The following is a 20000-nucleotide window of genomic DNA, read 5'->3' as shown; positions in this document are numbered from 1 at the left end:
ATCCATTAACCCAATGAGCCACCCAGGATGTCTGCATGTTTTTTAAACTTTGAAAAATCATTTATTTTCAGAAGCCCAACATTAGTGAAAAACATACCCACCAGCTTAGGCTATGGAGCAGCTCTTAATGCAAGCTTGCAGGTAAAAAATACTAAATTATTCTTTCTTCGCTAACAATAAATATATGTCACATATTTCATTTCTGCTTCACTAACAATAAATATATGTCACATATTTCATTTCTGCTTATACTTTGGTATAGAGTTACCTATTTTTATGTTTATGTGGACCTGATGGTCATTCTAAATAGTTGGGTTTATTATCCAAGTAAGTTGTATTACCTAGCACTGCAAGTATTAGTTCTTATTCATTTTACTTTTGATGTGAAGAAGCAAGAAGGACACCCTGTGGCAAAATCTGGAACACTCAGTTTTGCTGCAAATGTTAGATTGATAGAAGCTTTTGCAAATGCATGTGGATATGCATTAATATTTATCCAAGCTGTCATAAATGATTTCACATCATAGTGTTGGGAACATGGTGCTCATGGCAAAAACTTTAAAGTTTAATTATAATATATAATTTTTATGCAGAAGAGGCAAATGTCAGGACTTTTTTATTTTGAGGTAAGTTCTGGTCATTTTTTAAAGTACAGCAGCTGCCTGCATTATAAAGGAGCCATACATTGTGTGGAAGGGCAGAGGGGTTAAGTGTAATTCAGAGTCAAAAAATGATATAAAACTAGAAAATGCCATGAATATTAGAACATAGTTAATAATGGAAAATAATGAAACCTAAGTAAGAGAAATAGCAAACCAGAAGTAGAAATGCTGTTATATTCAGAATGTGAAAATAATTGGAAATGCAAAAATCCTTCTGATCACCTCTACAACTGTACAAAAATAAACTGCTCTGTGTGTGTGTATATTTCTAAATGTTCATAAATGTAAAAGTACTTTATATATATATATATGGAGTAATCATTTTGTTTTTACTCTTCATTTTGGTAGGCTGCACTGGCAGAGAGTAGTTTACCATTGCTTAGTAACCCAGGACTGATAAATAACGCATCCAGTGGCTTACTGCAGGCAGTCCATGAAGATCTCAATGGTTCACTGGATCACATTGACAGTAATGGAAATAGCAGTCCAGGCTGCTCTCCTCAGCCTCACATGTAAGTCCAGTTAGCTTCCTTTCAAGAAAAAAATACCTTAGCCTAAGACACAATATTACTCAAAACTGCTTTGAAAGATGGTAAGTGCAATGTCTGGAGCTGTATATTTGAAACTAAACATTTATATTAAAACATTTAAATAGATGTGTCTTCATTTACTTTGTAGTCAGATTGATGTAAGCTCTTTTTTTTGCCATTTTTTTTTAAACCTCGTCATCTTGCTTGCAAGCATTGAACATAATGATCTCTGTGGTCATTTTCACAGCCTGGTTTGTAAGGTGTAGTCAGAATATTCACATTGGAATTAGTTGTAATTTTAACTATGAGTCTCTAAACCATTTATGAACTGTAGTAGAGATATTGCTCATTTATATAAACCATAAAATGCAAACTTTAACTGTTGCCCGCAGTTTACATAGAAGCCAGTAAAGTGTAACTTTTTGCCTGTCATATAAATCAGTGTAATTACATATTCAAGTTTAATTACTGGTGCGTCTGTATTGGCAAGGTTTATATGTTATATTTTATGCAAGACTACGATTCCTATTAATATTTAGCAGCTAACTATATCATTAATTACTCTAAAATCTTTCCCCTACCATCTTTTTAATGGAGCTGAGAGAGTGGAAGTATTAAAAATTGATGTATTGTGGATTTCAGAAATGTGTCTGAAGCTTTAGAAATGCCTGGCCTTAATCAGTGGTGTCAAACATGGCAGTTTCTTGTTTACTAAATAGTAAAACATGTATCTTGGAGGTATTGTTTCCCAGGTTATTTATATAATAATTAACAGTGTGATATCTAAGTAGACTTAGTCCTAAGTTTACTGTAGAATGATTTTTAATGTGTATCTATAATTATGGTATCTCTTTTTTTATGTTTAAAAAAGCTGATCTCATTTACCTTTTATCATTCCATTTTCTCTTTCACATTTTAAAAACTCATTTTAATTTCTAGGGTGGGATATTTAGCAGTAACAGTATTTAGAACAGACTCCATTTTTACTTATGCTCTGGTGTGTGAAGAATCCATTTTGATCTGACCTTTTTTTTTTAGGGGAAATATTTTACCAATTTTTACTTCTTTTGTTTGGTATGTTAATATATCTGTGATCACACAGAAATGTTTGTTGTCATGCATTTAATTGTTTTATTGTACATTTGTTCTACTTGCCTTTGAAAATAATACACTGTGAACATTCATGTATTTTATCAGGTTCCAAACCATTACTTTTTCAAAATGGAAAAATTTTTCTTTTGGAAGTGTCTTTAGATGTATTAAATAATACAAAAGAAGTAATAAAACTTGAAGTAGAAAGAACATGAATATATGCTCCTGAGAGTAACACTACTTTAAAACAAGTAAAGTGAGCAATCAGACAAAAGTTTTTATATCCCATGCTTTATGCTATCAACCATGCAGTGGGTAGCTTGAGGCCTTTTACTTTTAGCAGTTCTCCTGAGTATGCTAATGCTCTCTTCCTGTATAAAATGCCAAGACAATAAAACTTTAAAGAGCAAACAAGAGTTAGATCATGTGTGTTAAAAACAGTTACTTTACAGAAAAGAATGACACTTGCTATTAAGGTTGTTTTCTAAGTGTTTGGCAGATCTGTTTACATATCTTATGCACTGTCTGCCATTCTGCTGGATAAACTGAGATATCTATGCATATGATTATGTAGATATGGCTACATTGATAGCTGTGTTTATAGCTAAAATACTGTGTATTGTAGCAGTTCTTGCCTATAAAAAAGGGAAATACGTGGTTACACCTCAGTGCAAGATTCAGCCTTCTTCTTTCATTTTTATGACATACCATATGTCAAAAGATGCAGTTTTGGGACTTACTGCAGTGACTCTTTTGAAACTTGTTAAGGATGTGTTGCTCAGTTCTTGATAGATTGAAGCAACAGAATGTAAATGCTGTGAGATACCAATGGCGAAAGAGCCCATGCTCATTCATCTCTTGTACCAAACAGTGCAAGATCACTGAGCTTCTGTGAGACTATGAGCTGTTAGGCAAAAGATACAGGCTATGACTAGATACCTGATCACTTGTGACATTTTTGTCCTTTCTTTGCAAGGCAAAAAGGGAATGAATGCAATCTGCAAGGAAAAGTGAAGGAAGGGAGAGGTTTGTGTGGGACACAGAGGACCAAGGCAGAAAAGAGGCCTCTTCCTTGCCTGCATGACCACATTGGTCAGGGCTCCTTATTTTTGTTCTTCTTAAGAGCATTACTTAAGAAAATCAGAATATAGGGAGAGCAAGATGGAGATAAAATATGGCAAACAATGAAGACACAGATTTTGCATTACCTACACAGATTACATAATACCATTTTTTTTAAATGAAAAATAGTTAATTAGCTAGTAAAAAGAATGGATTTTACTGACACAAGCATAAATTTATTTTAGTCTCCTGAGAAGGTTCATCCAGGAAGACTGGATGTTTCTCCCCTAGAAAAGTGTTCTGGTTGCGTGATAATTGCTGTACTCACCTATGAATTTGGGGGCTCTATTAATCTCCAAGTGGATTAAACCTCCATCTCCTGATTCCCAGGAGGCTATGCTAGCCATGACACCAGGTATATGCTGAGCAATTACGTTGCCTGCCATCTTGTACCTGGCACACAGCCAGGAACAATGGAGAATGGTGTTAGGGAAAGAATCAAGAGGTTGTGCACAGTTTAGAGATCACAGCATTCATCTGGAAAGGTGCAGAATTTGGATTCTGGACAAACTTTCATGACAAGGCATTTGTTTATTATTAGAACATCAACAGGAAATGTGAAAAGAGTCCCAGTGACAGTGTCAAAACCAACCATCTCAGTTAGACATTAGGTTGTTAAAATTGTACCGGATATTGTTTTATCAGATAAATGTATGATAGCAAAATTTTCTTGTTTTGGAATGTTCACACTGATGTTTTTAGCAGAAATGCATCTTTTTATAGACTTAATGAATAGTATATGTGTGTGCAGAAGTCAGTATTTCCATGCTTGAGAAGGGGAACATTATCAGAAACACTGATTTCTGTTACTGTGGTACCTTAGCTACTGAGTGTCAGAGAGTGAGGAAATTATTCCAGCCTTTGGATATGAACCTAGTTCTTCACATCTGGTTTTTGAAAGAGGGTCGTAAGAGCAGTTAAGTCATCAACTTACCCATCTGTGACCAGGTATCTTAACATAGGTGGGCAAATCAACTTACTTAGACAATAGTTTCTGTTCATTGACTAGAGAAAGACAGTAGGTCTATAACTTCAAGTAACTGTATCACATTTAAGTGCTTGTTAAGTGCAGCGAGTCCCAGCCAGAGTATTTAGGGCACTTTAAAAGCTTTAAAATTTTGGCCTCGGGTAATGAAATATAATCTGCTCCATTTCTTATGCTTTTTGAACACTTAAAAATACTGTAGTAAGTTGTAGGTGATCAGGATAACCATGGTCTGGTAGTTGGGGTAACTCTTGTATTAATAATTACATAAAGCATCTGAAATTTTATGCTATGTGCTTTCCAGTTTCCTTTCTCTGTCTGATGAAAGATGGTAATTCCATGATCCAGTATACAGCATATCGCTAGTGGATCTTAAATCCTAGGTTTACTTTCTGTGTTTCATCAGTATTAAATCTGAGTTCTGTCTTTGGTCTTCAAGTCCAGTTCCTGGTATGTGGGCATTGAGTGCATCCTTGACATAAATCTTCACTGAGAAGATGTGTTACTTATTGTGGGCATATATGTTCTGTTCAAAATTCCAATTTCTTCTAAGATCAGTTGTCAACAATCAGTGTCAGAGAATTGTATTTTAATTTAAGTCAATTCTTAAGACTGTTTCTTCCTTAAATTTTTCAGTGTGGACTATTTCTGGAAAATTATTATGAGTTATCGGTGATAAGCAACAGGTTTCAAAGTGACAAATACAACTGAAGGTATTCATTATTGATGTAAAATGAGTTACTGCTAATCTTACATAACAATTGCACATGAATGTAGTTGGAAGTTCCACAGTACACACCTTTGGAGTATAAATGCAGATTTCTGAAGTAAAAAAAGAAACCACAAGCATCCAAACAATGCAATTAAGGCTGCATGGCTGTGGAAAACTTTGGAAAAACTATTATTGTTCCTGAGGAAACAACAGTATTGTATAAGACATGGAACGATGCTTAAAACAATAAGTTCATGCATAAAAAACATCATCGTCAGCATACTGCTGAAGAGTTTTGGAGAGATTTGAAAGTCAGTTCTTACAGAACTAATTATTTTGGATTCATAAATTAACAACAGGATCACAATGAAATCAACTTTTTGTTATTACTTTTCCCATCTCTTTTATATGTTCAAGAGTTGTCACTCTTCAGGGATGGCATATAAGGGATGCAAATCAAGTTCAACTGTTTTTCTGGTGTTTGTCTCTGCATTTGTACTAGACTGATCACACTCAAGTTTATTGCAACTGGCACAGACCAGGGTGTTTTATTACCAGAACACTTAGTACATAATTTTTCCATGTCATCATGGCAAATGCATCATGCAAAGTGCCATTTTACATCACTGTATAAACTTTGGGGAGAAAGGTAACATTTTGATTTGCAAAGGTCTTTGTAGCATTTGAGGAAAGAGAAAGAAGTTGGTCATAAGAAAACAAGGAAAATTGTAGACTGAGAAAATGTAGTCTTGCTGTAAGAAACAATGGGGTGAATATACCATACAGTTAAAACTCACTGCAACTCATTTAATAAGAAGTGGGAGGATTTAGCAAAAGAGATAGGGAAAGCAGATATCCCTCTGCTGAGATGTTGTGGAAGGGGGTTGTCATCATGGTTTATTATACTCTCACTCTGTGGGAATGCACTGAGGACAGTGCAACTAATCTCATATTCTCAATTGATTTACCTAAATAATCTAGTTCCTAACAGCAAATTCAGAATCCTGGAGTTAATAGATGTCATTTGGATATATAGACTTCTAATTGTTCATACCTTTTTAAAAAAAGTACAGTGAAAACAAGAAATAATTTTTACAGTGACTTTTTACAAAGTGAATTCATATATCCTCATCTCCTCTATGACTCTTTGTGTTCAGCTGTTGTAGTTCTGGTCTCTGTAAGGCAGGAATTGTTTGAAGCCAAATGTCAAGATGCACACATATATCCCATGATTTTTAAAGCTGTTTCTAGAAAATTTTATGCTAGGTTGTTGTGAGAAAGAATAACTTTTGTCCAAATGAACAAGAGTTAGAGTCAATCTGGAAAAAAAAAAAAAAGTTATATCCAGTGTAGTCCTTCGTCTTCAATTTTGTGTGGAAAAAGTGAGTTCCAACCATCTGTGGTTTCAGTCACCTTTTCCTTTGTATTCTGCTGTCATTCCCAACCTAATCCTTTAACTTCTCACTCTTGCCCTGACTGGATCCTTTCTCTCTGCAGTTCTATCTGCATAATCATCCAACTTGGTTTTTTTTTTTCTTAAACTTTTTTATCTTTAAATTTTATTCCCAGAGGCAAATATGATTATTCTGCTCTAAGATCATTTACTTTTGAGGTGCTTCAGTTTGAAAGCATTCCATTGTCAGGTTGTTCCCATATCTGATTATTCCAGTCCCCCACTGTTAAGCTTTCACACCACTTACAGTAGGTTACCTATCATTCCAGTTTTAATCCCTTTCATTCCCTTGTTTCTTTAACTTCATAATGTTCCAATCCCCTGTCTTTCCTTCTTTCCTTTTTTTTTTTTTTTTTTTTGTGTTATCGTTTCATTGTCCCATTTCATGATCTCTTTGCATTTACCTTGGAGGCTTGTTCTAGGGGACTGCTATGATCCAAGTCTCTTGCTCGTTTTATAAGACTTGACATAGTCTATAAGAAAATAAACTTGCAAAACACATCAATTAACAGGGATGTAACAAGCATTATTAAATAGGTGAGAAGCATGTAATTGAGTAGATGAATGTGGTAGCAATTGCAGTATTTTAGGTATCCTTGTTCATCAAAACTGTTTCACCTAATCACATGATATTTTAATGCCTATATAATTTAATTTCACACTTCTTTTTTTTTCATAAATCTAACATAAGAAAGATAACGGGCAAAGAGACTTTGTGACAACAATTGACTTTTATTTTTATGTGGAAAGAGGAACAGCTAGGAAATGGGATCTTAAAGGTTATATCTTTTGTCTGAGCATATTCCCATTGAAAGAAGTTCTATTGTAATAATACACAGTGAAAAAATTTTGGCTTTCATACAGAGCCATTTACATGTGGACACTAATGGAAAAATAAGCAATGATGTTTTGATTAATAATATTTTTCACCATTCCCATTGACACAACTTTTCACTTGAATATTTTCCTAAATAATAATATTATCCTTTTTTTTCAATTTTATTTTACATTACTCTACTTTTCAGTCTATTTGTCTTCTACATTTTGCTTCTGTTCATCAGTTTTCTTCCAACACTGATGGTTCAGTCCTTTATCATTTCCTCTTTTGCATCTTAAATGTTACATTTCTTACTTTTGATCAGAAGTTGCCATTTCTTTCTTACATTATCCCAACCCCAACTGTTGCACTTTTAGAATATATTCCCAATGCTCTTAAAAAGATCACTCCAGAGATACAGCGCCTTCAGCTAAAAAGAGTCAGATCCCCATAGCACAATGTGTAAAAGTTGTTAGACTCCTGTAGGGTTTCACAGAATCTTTTTGGAAGCTGTCTTGCTGAAAACTTTCTGGTACTGCTGTCATGAATTCTCAGTGTATGGACAATATACTTATGCTTTTCACATTTGGCCACAACAACCCCCTGCAGCGCTACAGGCTGGGCACAGAGTGGCTGGAGAGCAGCCAGGCAGAAAGGGACCTGGGAGTTGCCGATTGACAGGAAGCTGAACATGAGCCAGCAGTGTGCCCAGGTGGCCAAGAAGGCCAATGGCATCCTGGCCTGGATCAAGAACAGTGTGGCCAGCAGGAGCAGGGCAGGTGATCCTTCCCCTGTACTCAGCACCGGTGAGGCCACACCTGGTGTGCTGTGTCCAGTTCTGGGCCCCTCAGTTCAGGAAAGACACTGAGGTGCTGGAGTGGGTCCGGAGAAGAGAAATCAGGCTGGCGAAGGGACTTGAGCACAAGTCCTATGAGGAGAGGCTGAGGGAGCTGGGGTTGTTTAGTCTAGAGAAGAGGAGGCTCAGGGGTGACCTCATCACTCTCTACAACTACCTGAAAGGAGGTTGCAGCCAGATGGGAGTCGGTCTCTTCTCCCAGGCAATCAGCAGTGGGACAAGAGGGCACAGGCTTAAGCTCTGCCAGGGGAGGTTTAGGTTGGATATTAGAAAGAAGTTCTTTGCAGAGAGAGTGATCAGGCATTGGAATGGCCTGCCCAGAGAGGTGGTGGAATCACTGTCCCTGGAGGTTTTTAAGACGAGGCTGGATGTGGCACTGAGTGCCATGATCCAGTAATCACTAGGGGTTGGATCAAGGGTTGGACTTGATGATTTTTCAGTATAAGAAAAGCCAGCATTTTAAATATCATTGCAGATGTTAAAAAATGTGTTTGAAGTTGTGCTAAATCTCCCTGCAATATGGTTGTGTAACTCATAAAATTAATTCATAAGAGATTCCTGTCTTTGTACAGTGCAAAACTGAGATGACAGTGCCATTAACAATATATTTCTAAAACGGCAGACAGTTAGAAATTTTGTCCCCTCTAGATGATTGCATTTGTTTTTTTAGTAACTGTAATGTTATAAGCCAAAACTTTTGAAAGTGGACTTTCTAGATATCATTTTCCAAATATACATGTCCAAAATGTGTCTTTACATTTACTTATAAGATAAAAGGTCAAATGAAAGCATACAATTATATCCAATTGGTAATGCTTATACCAGTAGCTTAAATTATGATCTATAAAACCAAGCAAACATTTATTGAAAAATATAGGACAACATACTGAGGAAGTTTTTGTCAATTGTTTAGTCTTTAGAATTTGTAGAAAACTAGGCATTTTACAGATTTAAAAAAACTAAAAATTCCAATGTGCCTTTTTTTTTTTTTTTTTTTTTTTTTGTAAGGACCTTATAGAAAGATTTCATCTCAGTGTAAAACCCCATCTGTAGGTCACACTGAAATTACCAAATCTCCAGATGACTGAAGACGTGATTATACTTGGTAAAGTCCATATACAGAAGTAACATTCACAATCTTGTGGCAAAATGCAATTGCATCCATCAGCAGCCTTTGATTTAGAACAGTGCTGTGAATGCCTGTAGTACAGACTCTCATGTAGTTTCTGTTAGAGTTACAACTGCAAGTATTCTGGTGGTTTTCTCTACCTAAGGAACAATATTACAAATGTATTAAATTAGGCTGAACATATCCAGTAGTCTTCCTCCTTTACCTAGATTTTACCAAGTTAATTAGTTCCACTGTACCATTAAAAAAGGTTTAATGATGTTGCAGAATCTTTGTATGATTGTGGCCGCTCACTAATGCTCTTCAAAGACTTTTCTATAAGCTTCTGGTTGAGATGGATAAGGGGATATGTTTATTTGATGCAGTATTATGCAGTCATAGTAGTAGTCTGGGTAATTAGGAACTTCCCCCCAACTTGATTTTTATTTGTCTTCGTGTTTCCCCTCGTGTTTCTTCATTCCTTGCAAATTTGGCATTATCATAGCCAAAAAAATGTTTTGAGCTTTTATCTCCTCTTGTTCTTTTGATACTGTCTCTCACAGTATCCTTCTGGGCAAAATGTCCAGCACACAACTGAATAACTGTGTTATATGATGGATGAGCAATTGGCTCACAGGTCAGGTGCAAAGGATAATAGTGAGTGGGGTAACGTCAGACTGGTGACCTGTCACTAGTGGAGTTCTGCAGGGCTTCACCCTTGGTCTAGTTCTCTTTGACATCTTCATTGACAGCCTGGATGCAGGACTAGAAGGAATACCACATAAGTTTGCTGACGACAACTAAACTGGGAGGAGCTGTCGACCCCCTTCAGGGCGGAGAAACCCTGATGAGAGACCTTGACAAATTCGAGAAATGGGCAATCAGCAATCATATGAAGCTGAACAAGGGCACATGCTGGATTCTGTTCCTGAGACAGGGCAACCCTGCTTGTGTTTAGACTGGGATATGAAAAGCTGGAGACCAGTGCTGTGGAAAGGGACCTGCAGATCCTGTTGAAGATGAGTCAGCACTGCCAGTGCAGTGTCAGCAGCAGCCCAGAGGGCCAACCATGTCTGGGGGTGGCATCAAGCAAAGCATCATCAGCTGGTCGAGAGAGGTGATTGTCTCATCCTGCTCTGCACTGGGGTGACCTCACCTTGAATATTGTGTGCAGTTTTGGGCACCACAATATAAAACCACATTGAACTATTAGAGAACTCCGAAGGAGGACCACAAGGGTTGTGAAGGGTCTGGAAGGGAAGCCATATGAGGAGCAGCTGAGGTCACTTGGTTTGTTTAGCCTGGAGAAGAGGAGATGGGAGACTTCATCATGGTCTTCAACATCCTCATGAGGGTAAGAAGAGGGGCAGGTACTGATCTCTTCACTCTCATGACCAAATACAGGACTCAAGGAAACAGCATAAGGCTGAGTCAGGGGAGGTTTAGGTCAGATACTAGAAAAAGGTTCTTCACCCAGAGGAGGGTTGGGTACTGGAACAGGCTCCCTAGGGAAGTGGTCACAGCACCAAGCCTGACAGAGTTCAAGAAGCTTTTGGATGACACTCTCAAGCACATGATGTGACTTCTGGAGATGGTCCTGTGCAGGGCTAAGGGTTGGAGTTGATGATCCTGATAGGTCCCTTCCAACTCAGCATATTATGTGATTCTATGATCACTTCAAGTCCTAGCTTTTAAACATTAAAATATAAAATAAAAGATGAAAGTTCCAAGAAACTTAGCATATGGAAAGGAAATACTTTGGTAGCATCCTGCTGAAAATTTTGAAACCTACCATCAAGCATATCAATCAATCAACATTTTCAGTGAACTGTTCCAGAAGAAAAGATGTTCCGTGCCTAGGTATAAGTGTAATGCTATTTAATGTTTGTTGCTGCATTATAGCAACATTTTTAGGTGTCACTGTGCGGAAATGTTGATTATTAGCTTGTAAAATCTCACAAAAATATGCTTGATTTGTTAGTCAAAAGATGTTTTTTAAAACCTTTTTGTCCCATATTATCTATCTGTTCAGCTATATGTTTCCTAAGAGTTTTATTGATGTAAAAGTTTTCAACAGAAATAGAAAACCAATTTTATGTACCATATATTTCTATTAAAATATACAAAGACCACATATAGCACAGCCCAAATTCTCCCTCAACTCTTCCTGGATCATTACATAGCTTTTCAGGTTTTGCATAGAGAATATTTGTCTTCTCTAACCCACAAATAACATTGAGATACTCAGTTTGTTGCTGATAAGTTTTTGTGTAACTAGTACAATTTTTAAAACTTCCCAACCGTTAGACACTACAGAGCACACCAGATCCACAACCTCTTGTCTTAAACTTTGTTGTTTCTGGGCTTGTCTTTTTCTGTGGTTCTTCAACAACCCCAAAAATATTCACTCAAATCTCTAGCACTTTGTCATTTTCCTTTGAATTTTTGCCTTAAAAACTTCTGTGCTCTTTCTCCCTAATCTTTCTCTTTGTTTAGCATGTTAACTTTTGACGTTTGAACTAGATACAGTTGACGATTTGAAAGACTTTAGAGGCCTGTGCCCTAAGCTAATTTCTAGTCAAGTTTCTACTTTTTTGTGGTTCTGTCACAGAGAAAATACATTTATTTAGACACCAAAGGGAGCAAGACAATGTCAAGGATGGGAATTCTAGTAAGAGTTGCTAGAATCAGAAAATCTATGTTAAAGTCATCTTCTTAATCAGAACCTAGTTCTTAAAAATTTTGATCCCAGAAGAAGGGCTAATTGTAAATGAGTTTTAAGCCTCATTCGATATTTAAAGAAAATGTATTCTTAATATGCCAGTTTTTTAGAAAGTGATTTCTTTATGTTCAAAATTTCATCTCTTTAGTAAGTAGCATAAAAATTCGTAGCTGATAATATATTAGTGTAAATAAGATAGCCCTATTTATAGTCTTAGCTTTTTCTTACCAAATTAAAAAAGAATAATAATTAAAATAGAACCACAGATAACAGTCAGAACACCAAGAACTGATCAATTTCATTTTCAGTTTCATAATATATATAAAACAAATCTGTATGTTTTCATTGCCCATTTTTAATGAAGAATTTTGGGTTTTGGTCAAAGCGAAATGAAATCATCAGATCATCAAATAAAATCTGTCAATCTGATAGGGCAGGAAGCACCAAACACCATCTCCAGCTACTTCAGGATTAAATGTATTAGTATATTTTGTAGATAAGCAGCACAAAGTCATCCCTGATTTGGGAAGTGCCTGTGCTATAGAAATGAAAAAGTAAAGGTTTGCTCTTAGTCTCCATGAATTAATGACTGGTTTCTGCAATATGAAGGTCAATGTGTGTTAAACATTTTTCCTGTAGAGTAATGGTAAGTGGCATCTTGGAATTATTGAATACTTAATGTTTTTAGGAGTATTTAATAAAAACACAATTCATTAACAGTGTAACTTACAGAGGATTTTAAAAACTTCTTTTGCTGTAGCACTATGCCTCTTTATTTTTACAAAAACTAGTAGTGTGATAACTGTGATGATAAAATGATCATAAATATGCTGTGTTAAGTTGGGTGACCCTTAATTATGTGTAAGGTGAAGGTGAACATTTGCTTTTTTCCTATATTTTCCTTGTTTCCGTATTTCTGTTGTATTACTTTTACTCATATCTCCAAGCATCTATTCCTCTTGTGTTGACTTCAGAGGCAGATAAATTAAATCAGTTCAAAGTACTCCTACCATTTGTTATGTTTCCTCCTACAAATATGTTTACCATGCCATAGGTCATTTCTCTTGTTCTTTCCTGGAAACTCCTATATTGTTTTTGAGATGAGTGAGTACTAGGTAAAAGGTAGCCAAGTACATTGAATATACAAGTTGAGGTGAGGGCCTACTTATAAATGCATAAGCATGGTCTATGTTATTGTAACTGTCATTATTCTCTCCTAGTTAGTCTGACGTACTGGGTTTTCACTTCTTAAGCAGAGGCACTATTGAAGGATTCATAATAATATATTTCCCAAATGGTTACAGTAGATGGATGAATATGTGTAGTTTATTTTCTTCTTTTATTTGTCAACAGTAAATTGATTTGCCATGGATTGTCAACTTCGGGGTTTTTTCACAATTGACTTTACATATAATTAATCTAAATATATTGTGTTGTTATTTCTATTTATTTCTTCAGGGTTAGTCATAATTATGTTCAAAATGGAAATCCAGCGTTCAATCTTAGACAATTCTTGCTGTTAGCCTACCTCTATGTTGTGAAATAATCTTGTGTTCTTCCTTCATCTTAACCAGTTTTCATACTGGCAAATCTTTATGTCTACTTTTAGTATGAGTTGGATTTTTTGAAGTTGCTCACAGGAATTTGCTAATTAAAATACATTATCAGCTCTCCTTGTTTACTATAGTATTATATAGTATATATAGTATATATACTATATATACTATATATAGTATATATAGTATATATATAGTATATACTCTTAGATGCCTCACAGAGCAAGTAAAACTACTGGTCTTACTTGCTGTTTCACTTCATTCATCTTGTAGAAAAATATGTGATTCACTACACATTTCACCTTTGGTTTTTCCTCCTTTTCCCCAAGCTTTCTGTCAGATGCCTTACATAATTTACTTACATCTTCTGCTGTTAATAAACTTCACAAATGAAATCATGGCCCTAATGAAGTCAAGGGGAATTTTGCCATAGACTTAAATTAGATCTGAAATCTTTTTATTAGATATTTGAAAATTTGTACAGTCTTAGTAGTCTACAATATTAGCTACAATGTTAGCAAAATCACTGATGTTGAAATCTGGAATAGTTTTATCCATGCAAATACGAGCAAGAAATATTTTCTCAGTTGTGTCAGTACTAATTGGATATGACCTGCTAACTAATAAGTTTGTAAGAGTTTTTTTAAAAAATTTGGGTTTTCTTTTTCCTGCTAATATAAGTGTAATGTCTTAATATTTTCTGCTATCTATATTCCCCTAAAACACAAAAGGTACAGATAAAATCGCCCCTTTTTTCCTTTTTTTTTTCTTTTTCCTTTTTTTTTTATATTTAACTGCCTTCTTAACACTTTGTACCTCCTTTCCAAACACCCTACATAGCTTGTGGTGTATTCTTCCCTTCAAAACAGCACCATGTGTTCACTTGGTTCAGATTTTCAGGTAACAATGAGTATTCTTCCTGCTATACCCCTCCCCTCTGATATTAATGATGCATGGGCACTTATATACAGAGTAGCTTTTCTCCTACATGTTTGTGCTAGATCTTCACATCCAGTTATTAATTGTTGTTGACTTTTACTCTGGTCTTCCATTTACAGTAGCTGGATGTTCTCTGACTTCTCCTGGGACATAAGAATATGCTGGGACCTATTCTGGTTAATATCTTAAGTGATGCTTTTGCAGGATGGACTTTTCTCATTAGGTTTGCAGATGTTATCAAATTGGGGGAGCAGTCAATATGCATAAGGGTAAGATAGCCATTCAGAGGACCTATATGGGCTGAAGGACTGGGCCAAGAGGAACTTTACGAAATGCCATGCCCTGCACTGAGAAAGGAAGACTCCCTTCTGTGTCCATTTTTTAGCACCTCAAATTTAAAAATTACAGCAGTAAACTGGAGTTATTTCAGCAGAAGTCTACTCAAATGGTTGGAAGCAGAAGCAGTTGTCCTCTGGGAGCCGAACTTGGTTAGCCTGGAGAAGAGGCAACTTTGAGGGGACCTGACCCCAGCAGTTATAGGGAGATTAGCAAGAAGATGGAACCAGGCTCTCCACTGAGTAGTACAATGAGAGACAGTGGGCATAAGTTAAAATGAGGGTTTCAGGCTGAATAGAAAGTGAATACTTTCCTCACAAGATCAGTTAGGCAATCAGTGGGGCTGTTGCCAAGGAAGTTGTACAGCCTATGTCCTTGGAGTTTTCACAACCTGACTGGATAAAATCCTGAAAAACCTGGTCTGACCTTCTAGCTGTACCTTTTTTAGGAAGCTGGTTCATCTAGAGTTCTTCTGAGTCCCCTCTGACCTGAATTATCCAGTGATCCTAGCATATGTTGTCTTAAATATGGAAACATGAGAGAATGAGCAGAAGCAACCAAGCATTGTAGCAACCAAGCGTAAGGAGAAAGTTTTGTTTTACACATACCAGTGAAGTCATATCAGGTGCTCACAGAAGGGATGGATCTTATAAACAGCAATAGCTGAGTTTACATCTTTTAAATGCATCACAAAAGAAAAGTTGTGTTTGCAAGGCCAGTTTTGTGCAGTTGGTAATGATGGGGGTTGTGATTATCATTATTTTTCTTCTCCCCACCCTGAGGGGCTTGCCTCCCTTTTATCCTAGAGTAATTGAAGGGAAGGCACGAAGAACACTAGCTTCTTCTACACTGACTGATAACATTTTATCAACAGATGCTATAAATAGGAAAGGAAGTCTAGTTTAGAGGTTGTAAAAGCAATAATAGACTTACACAAACTCATTTGTACTTGTTCCTACACCTTACTTGATGCACCAGAGGCATTTTGTGACCATTGATCATTAATTCCATCTTATGCCATCTCCTCTAGCGATGAACTAAAGAAGACAAACTTTAGTGGCCTAATTAATTATTCCTGTGCACTTTTATCTCCTGTCAGCATCTCCAGTGGTGCCTGCCAGCTAGGCCTGTTGCCTCAGCTTTCCATTGCCAAGTCAGTGCAGCTCCCAGCTCCACCATGGTAGACTTGAATCCTTGGTGATAGATGAAATGATAGATATGAAAATAAGTATATTTCAAATGTATTTTTTGTGCTTCAGTGTTGCGTTTGAGAGAAGAAAAGGTTGTTCTTTCCTTTTTCCTTTTTTTTTGCTCAAAATGGAGCACTGTTTCTATAGGAATTTTTTTTTCAGATATGTATATATAGGCATTATTTTATCTAAAACTAATGCTACTTCTTTGGCATTTCAGTATATATGATAAACACATGGAGGATGTGTTTCCTGATCTTCAAGGAGAAATAATAATGGATTCTGGGACAGATGTAGCATTACTGAATTTGTATTTAATTACTCATCTAATACTCTTTCTTCCCTTTCTCAGTATTTGGATTAGTGTCTCCCTAAGTGGTTGTACATATTCACATCAATAAACAGTTCACTTCTACTTAAGAAAAATAATAAACTTTTTATAATAGCGTGAAATTGTAAAAAGACAAAGTAATAGAATTAGATAACATGAAAATGCTGTAGGATTTGAGGATTTGTCTCCATTTGCCTACAAAAGCATAAATATAAAAATTCTTCATCTGAAATGGTGGAATGGAAAAGAGAGCTTTTCCTTTTAAAAGTGCTATAGGACATTTTACAGATCTATAGCTATACTGGCAAGATATGATACAGCCCTTCTTGAGGAAATACTGGTTCAGGTCTATGAGGGAAAAAAAGTCAAACAGCAATGGAAGTTGTACATAATATATTTCGACAAGTTAAACTTGGAAAATACTTGATGTTAACATCAATTCTTTAGAATTGAAGGGAATTCTTTAGAAAGCCAAGATGCCTCAGATAAAAATAACTATTTTAAATGTTCTTTAAATACAAAAATATGAAAACATACAGAAATAATTAGATTTGCCACAGTATTCTTTGGGCTTAGTAGCTCACCTTATTGACTTGGACACAAATATTTTCAAACTTCCACAGTTTGAAGAATTCTGTAGCTGTAGATCTTCTCCCAGCATATCTGTGGAACACTTTGTGTAGCTAAATCAAAATTGCACTTGCAGTGCAGGCTGCCTACAGCATAGAAGAATTGAAGGCAGTGTGAGTAATAAGCAAAAATGTAAATTAAAAATGCAGTTGTTTGATGCTAAAAGCTCCACTGGAAATGTGTTGCACAAATATAACATGTTCTGATTTGTTCGTTTCATATACTGAAGCGTAGTAACTTTAATGAAGTAAAGATAATGGATAAATAGTACAGTTAGAGAAGTAACAGCAGACTAACCAATTGGTTGTGAAGATCTAATGTTTGTGGGCTTAAGGCTGTCTACGAAATTGTGAGGAAGAATGGGTTGAACTGAACATAATTTGGCTTGGGAAACCGTTAAAGTTTCTTGGGAAACAAACCTAATTGTTTGGAGGGGTTTTTACCTTTTAAAAATCTTCATTACTTTAATGTGCAAACATAATCTTAAAAGAAAATCAGTATAGGCTGCCATTCCACATAAGGCTTAGAAATTATTCAGTTGCAAATATTCCCCTAGGAAAACTTTCTTCATCCAAGTTTTAGAAAACTCATCATCTTTATACACTTCTACAAGTCATTGGAAAGCTAGTGAGCCAATAGTATCAAAGAAAATAAGCTTGGGAGGGACTTCAAGACATGATCTAATTTATTGCCCTTTGTGCCATTGAATACCAAAGCAAAAATCTACCTAGTGTTATTAGGTGCCTAAGTCACCACAGCAATACAAAATGCTTTCAGCTGCAACCCAGCAAAAAGGTTATTCTTTCATGATTAAGGACTGATTATTGCAAGCCCTGAGAGGAATAACAATGCTGTGCAAGAGCTTAAAAGAAATACATGATTTGTTGTAAACTGTATGTTTGGCTACAAGGCTCACTGTAAATATGTTGACCTAGGCAGTTTCTCTCTCTCAATGTCTACCACCTCTTCAACACAAAGCCAAGAGCAAAGTCTTTTCAGTGCCAGTCATTACATTGACTTAACTGCCTGAGAGATTCAATTTCTCTATCGTGATGTCCCCACACACACTTTTTCTTAAATGATTTTAACAGAACATTAAAGATTTTGGGTGAATATGGGCAACAATGTTTAGAGGACCTAGATCTGAACCGTGGAATTTTTTTCTCTGAGAATCCTGAAGGGATTAAATCCTGGAGCTTTCCTGGCAGCTTGCAGAATTAAACACTAAACTACTGACACTTCTTTTTCCTTTTCACATATACAAATAAGAAATGAACTCATTTTTTTCCTTGTATAGAATTACATGAAAGATTAACAGGGAAACTTAAATTGTTAAAGCTCTATTTTTTAAGAAGAGAAGGATCACTATAGTAACTCAGTACTGATAGTTATAAAAGGTATTGTCTGGCTTCATATTTTTCCAAAGAAAAGTTGCATTTTCTATTCAAAGCTTGGAATGAGCACTATTTCAACTAACCAAATCTAAACCTTGTTTATTGTAATTATTTATATTTTGTTGTCCTGCGTTCTCACTGCTGTTTTGTTGGATTCAGTATCCCCTTATATTAAAGCTGATGTGATGTGAATCCACTGCAGAAAACATGCTATTCATAATTGAGAATATTGTATTAAGTATATTGTCTCCTTGTTGACAGCAGCTCAACTCAATTTAATTAAGAAATCATGTACTTGGTTATAGGATCTGGTTGTTTTCTTGTCAGGAACAGCATACATTCTAATGTTTAAAAGTTGAATGTAACACTTGTTTTGTTGCTGTTGTCTAGATTTTAGCACGATTTTAGTAGCTATTATACTAAACATGTTTTCCCAGGGCAGGATCAAAACTCAGAAGACAAGTTCACCTTGTATCAGATGAGTTATTACAGGCTTTGAGAATTTGGCTTTGTCCCTAAATATTTGGAACCCACTTTATACATGCCTTCCTAGTATATATTTATCCCTCAGCTGCCTGTCCTGTTATCTTTCTTTTTCCTTTGAAGCCTCAAAGCTCTTCTCCAACAGCCTACAGTCTTCATAAGGCCTCCCTAAGTGTCCTGCAGCTGTTACCTGTCTCCTGGAGGTCGTTTCAGTTAAATGTTACAAATTATGATTTCTTTAAGGGTACAGTATGCAGTTATAGTTTGCCAGTTATAGAAGTGAGAGAAAATTCTTCATGTAAAGCTGTAAAGCTTGTGGAAGAGTGAATGCTTGAGGCAGACACAGAAACAGAGGAACTTCACGTTCTGTGATCTATAAGCAAAGAAGTAATATATTGAGATGAGAAGGCAGATCTGCAAGATATTAGAATCCTTCTTTTATATTAAAAACATCTCTCATAGAGAGTATTATTTTGAAAGTGCTGGGGTACAAGGAAAGTCTTCTTTATAATTGTAGATCCATCAATTGTAAAGAAGGCTATCCATGGAAATGAAGATGTTAATTTGTTCATATCTTTACTTAAAAGTTCTTTGACATAGTTTAGCATAACCATATTTTATTTTTGCTGCTACTGCATTCATCTCTTTGCTTCCTGTTTGTGATGCTGCATTGTCAGTCTGGAGTTCATGTACAGGTGTAATTTGCCAACAGTTATTCAAAGGAGGCAGGCATTTTGATGAGGAAATTTGGACATGATGTCCTAATTGAACTCACTAAGAGAAGTCTTCATCATCCCTTTATTGTACCGAAGAGTTAGCAGTGACTGAACTTACTTCTCACAAATGTGTGTCTAACCCCAAGGATGACTTCATAAAGGCCTACAAGGATGCAGACTCTAGGGCTCCCTAAGCAACCTGATCCAGTCCTTCACTGATTGTACTAATATTTTACCTTTTAAAAGGTGAAACCCCCAGCATCTGACCTGTTGCTTTTTCTATAACCTAAGACATCCTTTTTTCAGCCGTTCATCATATAACAGTTTTTTCTAAACCTCTACTGGGATCTTTTCAAGCTACCATTA

General features: G+C 35.9%; 1 protein-coding gene across 11 annotated transcripts in view; it reads left to right on the top strand.

Annotated features, from left to right (window-relative positions):
* FOXP2 (forkhead box P2) overlaps positions 1-20000 on the top strand; it is a 407335-nt gene that overhangs the window by 377811 nt on the left and 9524 nt on the right. For all 11 annotated transcript variants that reach the window (XM_050324245.1, XM_050324243.1, XM_050324237.1 and 8 more), the window contains 2 exons: positions 72-141; positions 1011-1174. In XM_050324245.1, the coding sequence (XP_050180202.1) occupies positions 72-141; positions 1011-1174 (234 nt within the window). The remainder of the gene's footprint in view (positions 1-71; positions 142-1010; positions 1175-20000) is intronic.

Source organism: Myiozetetes cayanensis, unplaced genomic scaffold (assembly GCF_022539395.1).
Source record: "Myiozetetes cayanensis isolate MyiCay16 unplaced genomic scaffold, myiCay2020 scf3, whole genome shotgun sequence".
Classification (NCBI taxonomy): domain Eukaryota; kingdom Metazoa; phylum Chordata; class Aves; order Passeriformes; family Tyrannidae; genus Myiozetetes; species Myiozetetes cayanensis.
The sequence above is the reverse complement of the archived record's forward strand: the minus strand, read 5'-3'. Positions and strand labels throughout refer to the sequence as shown.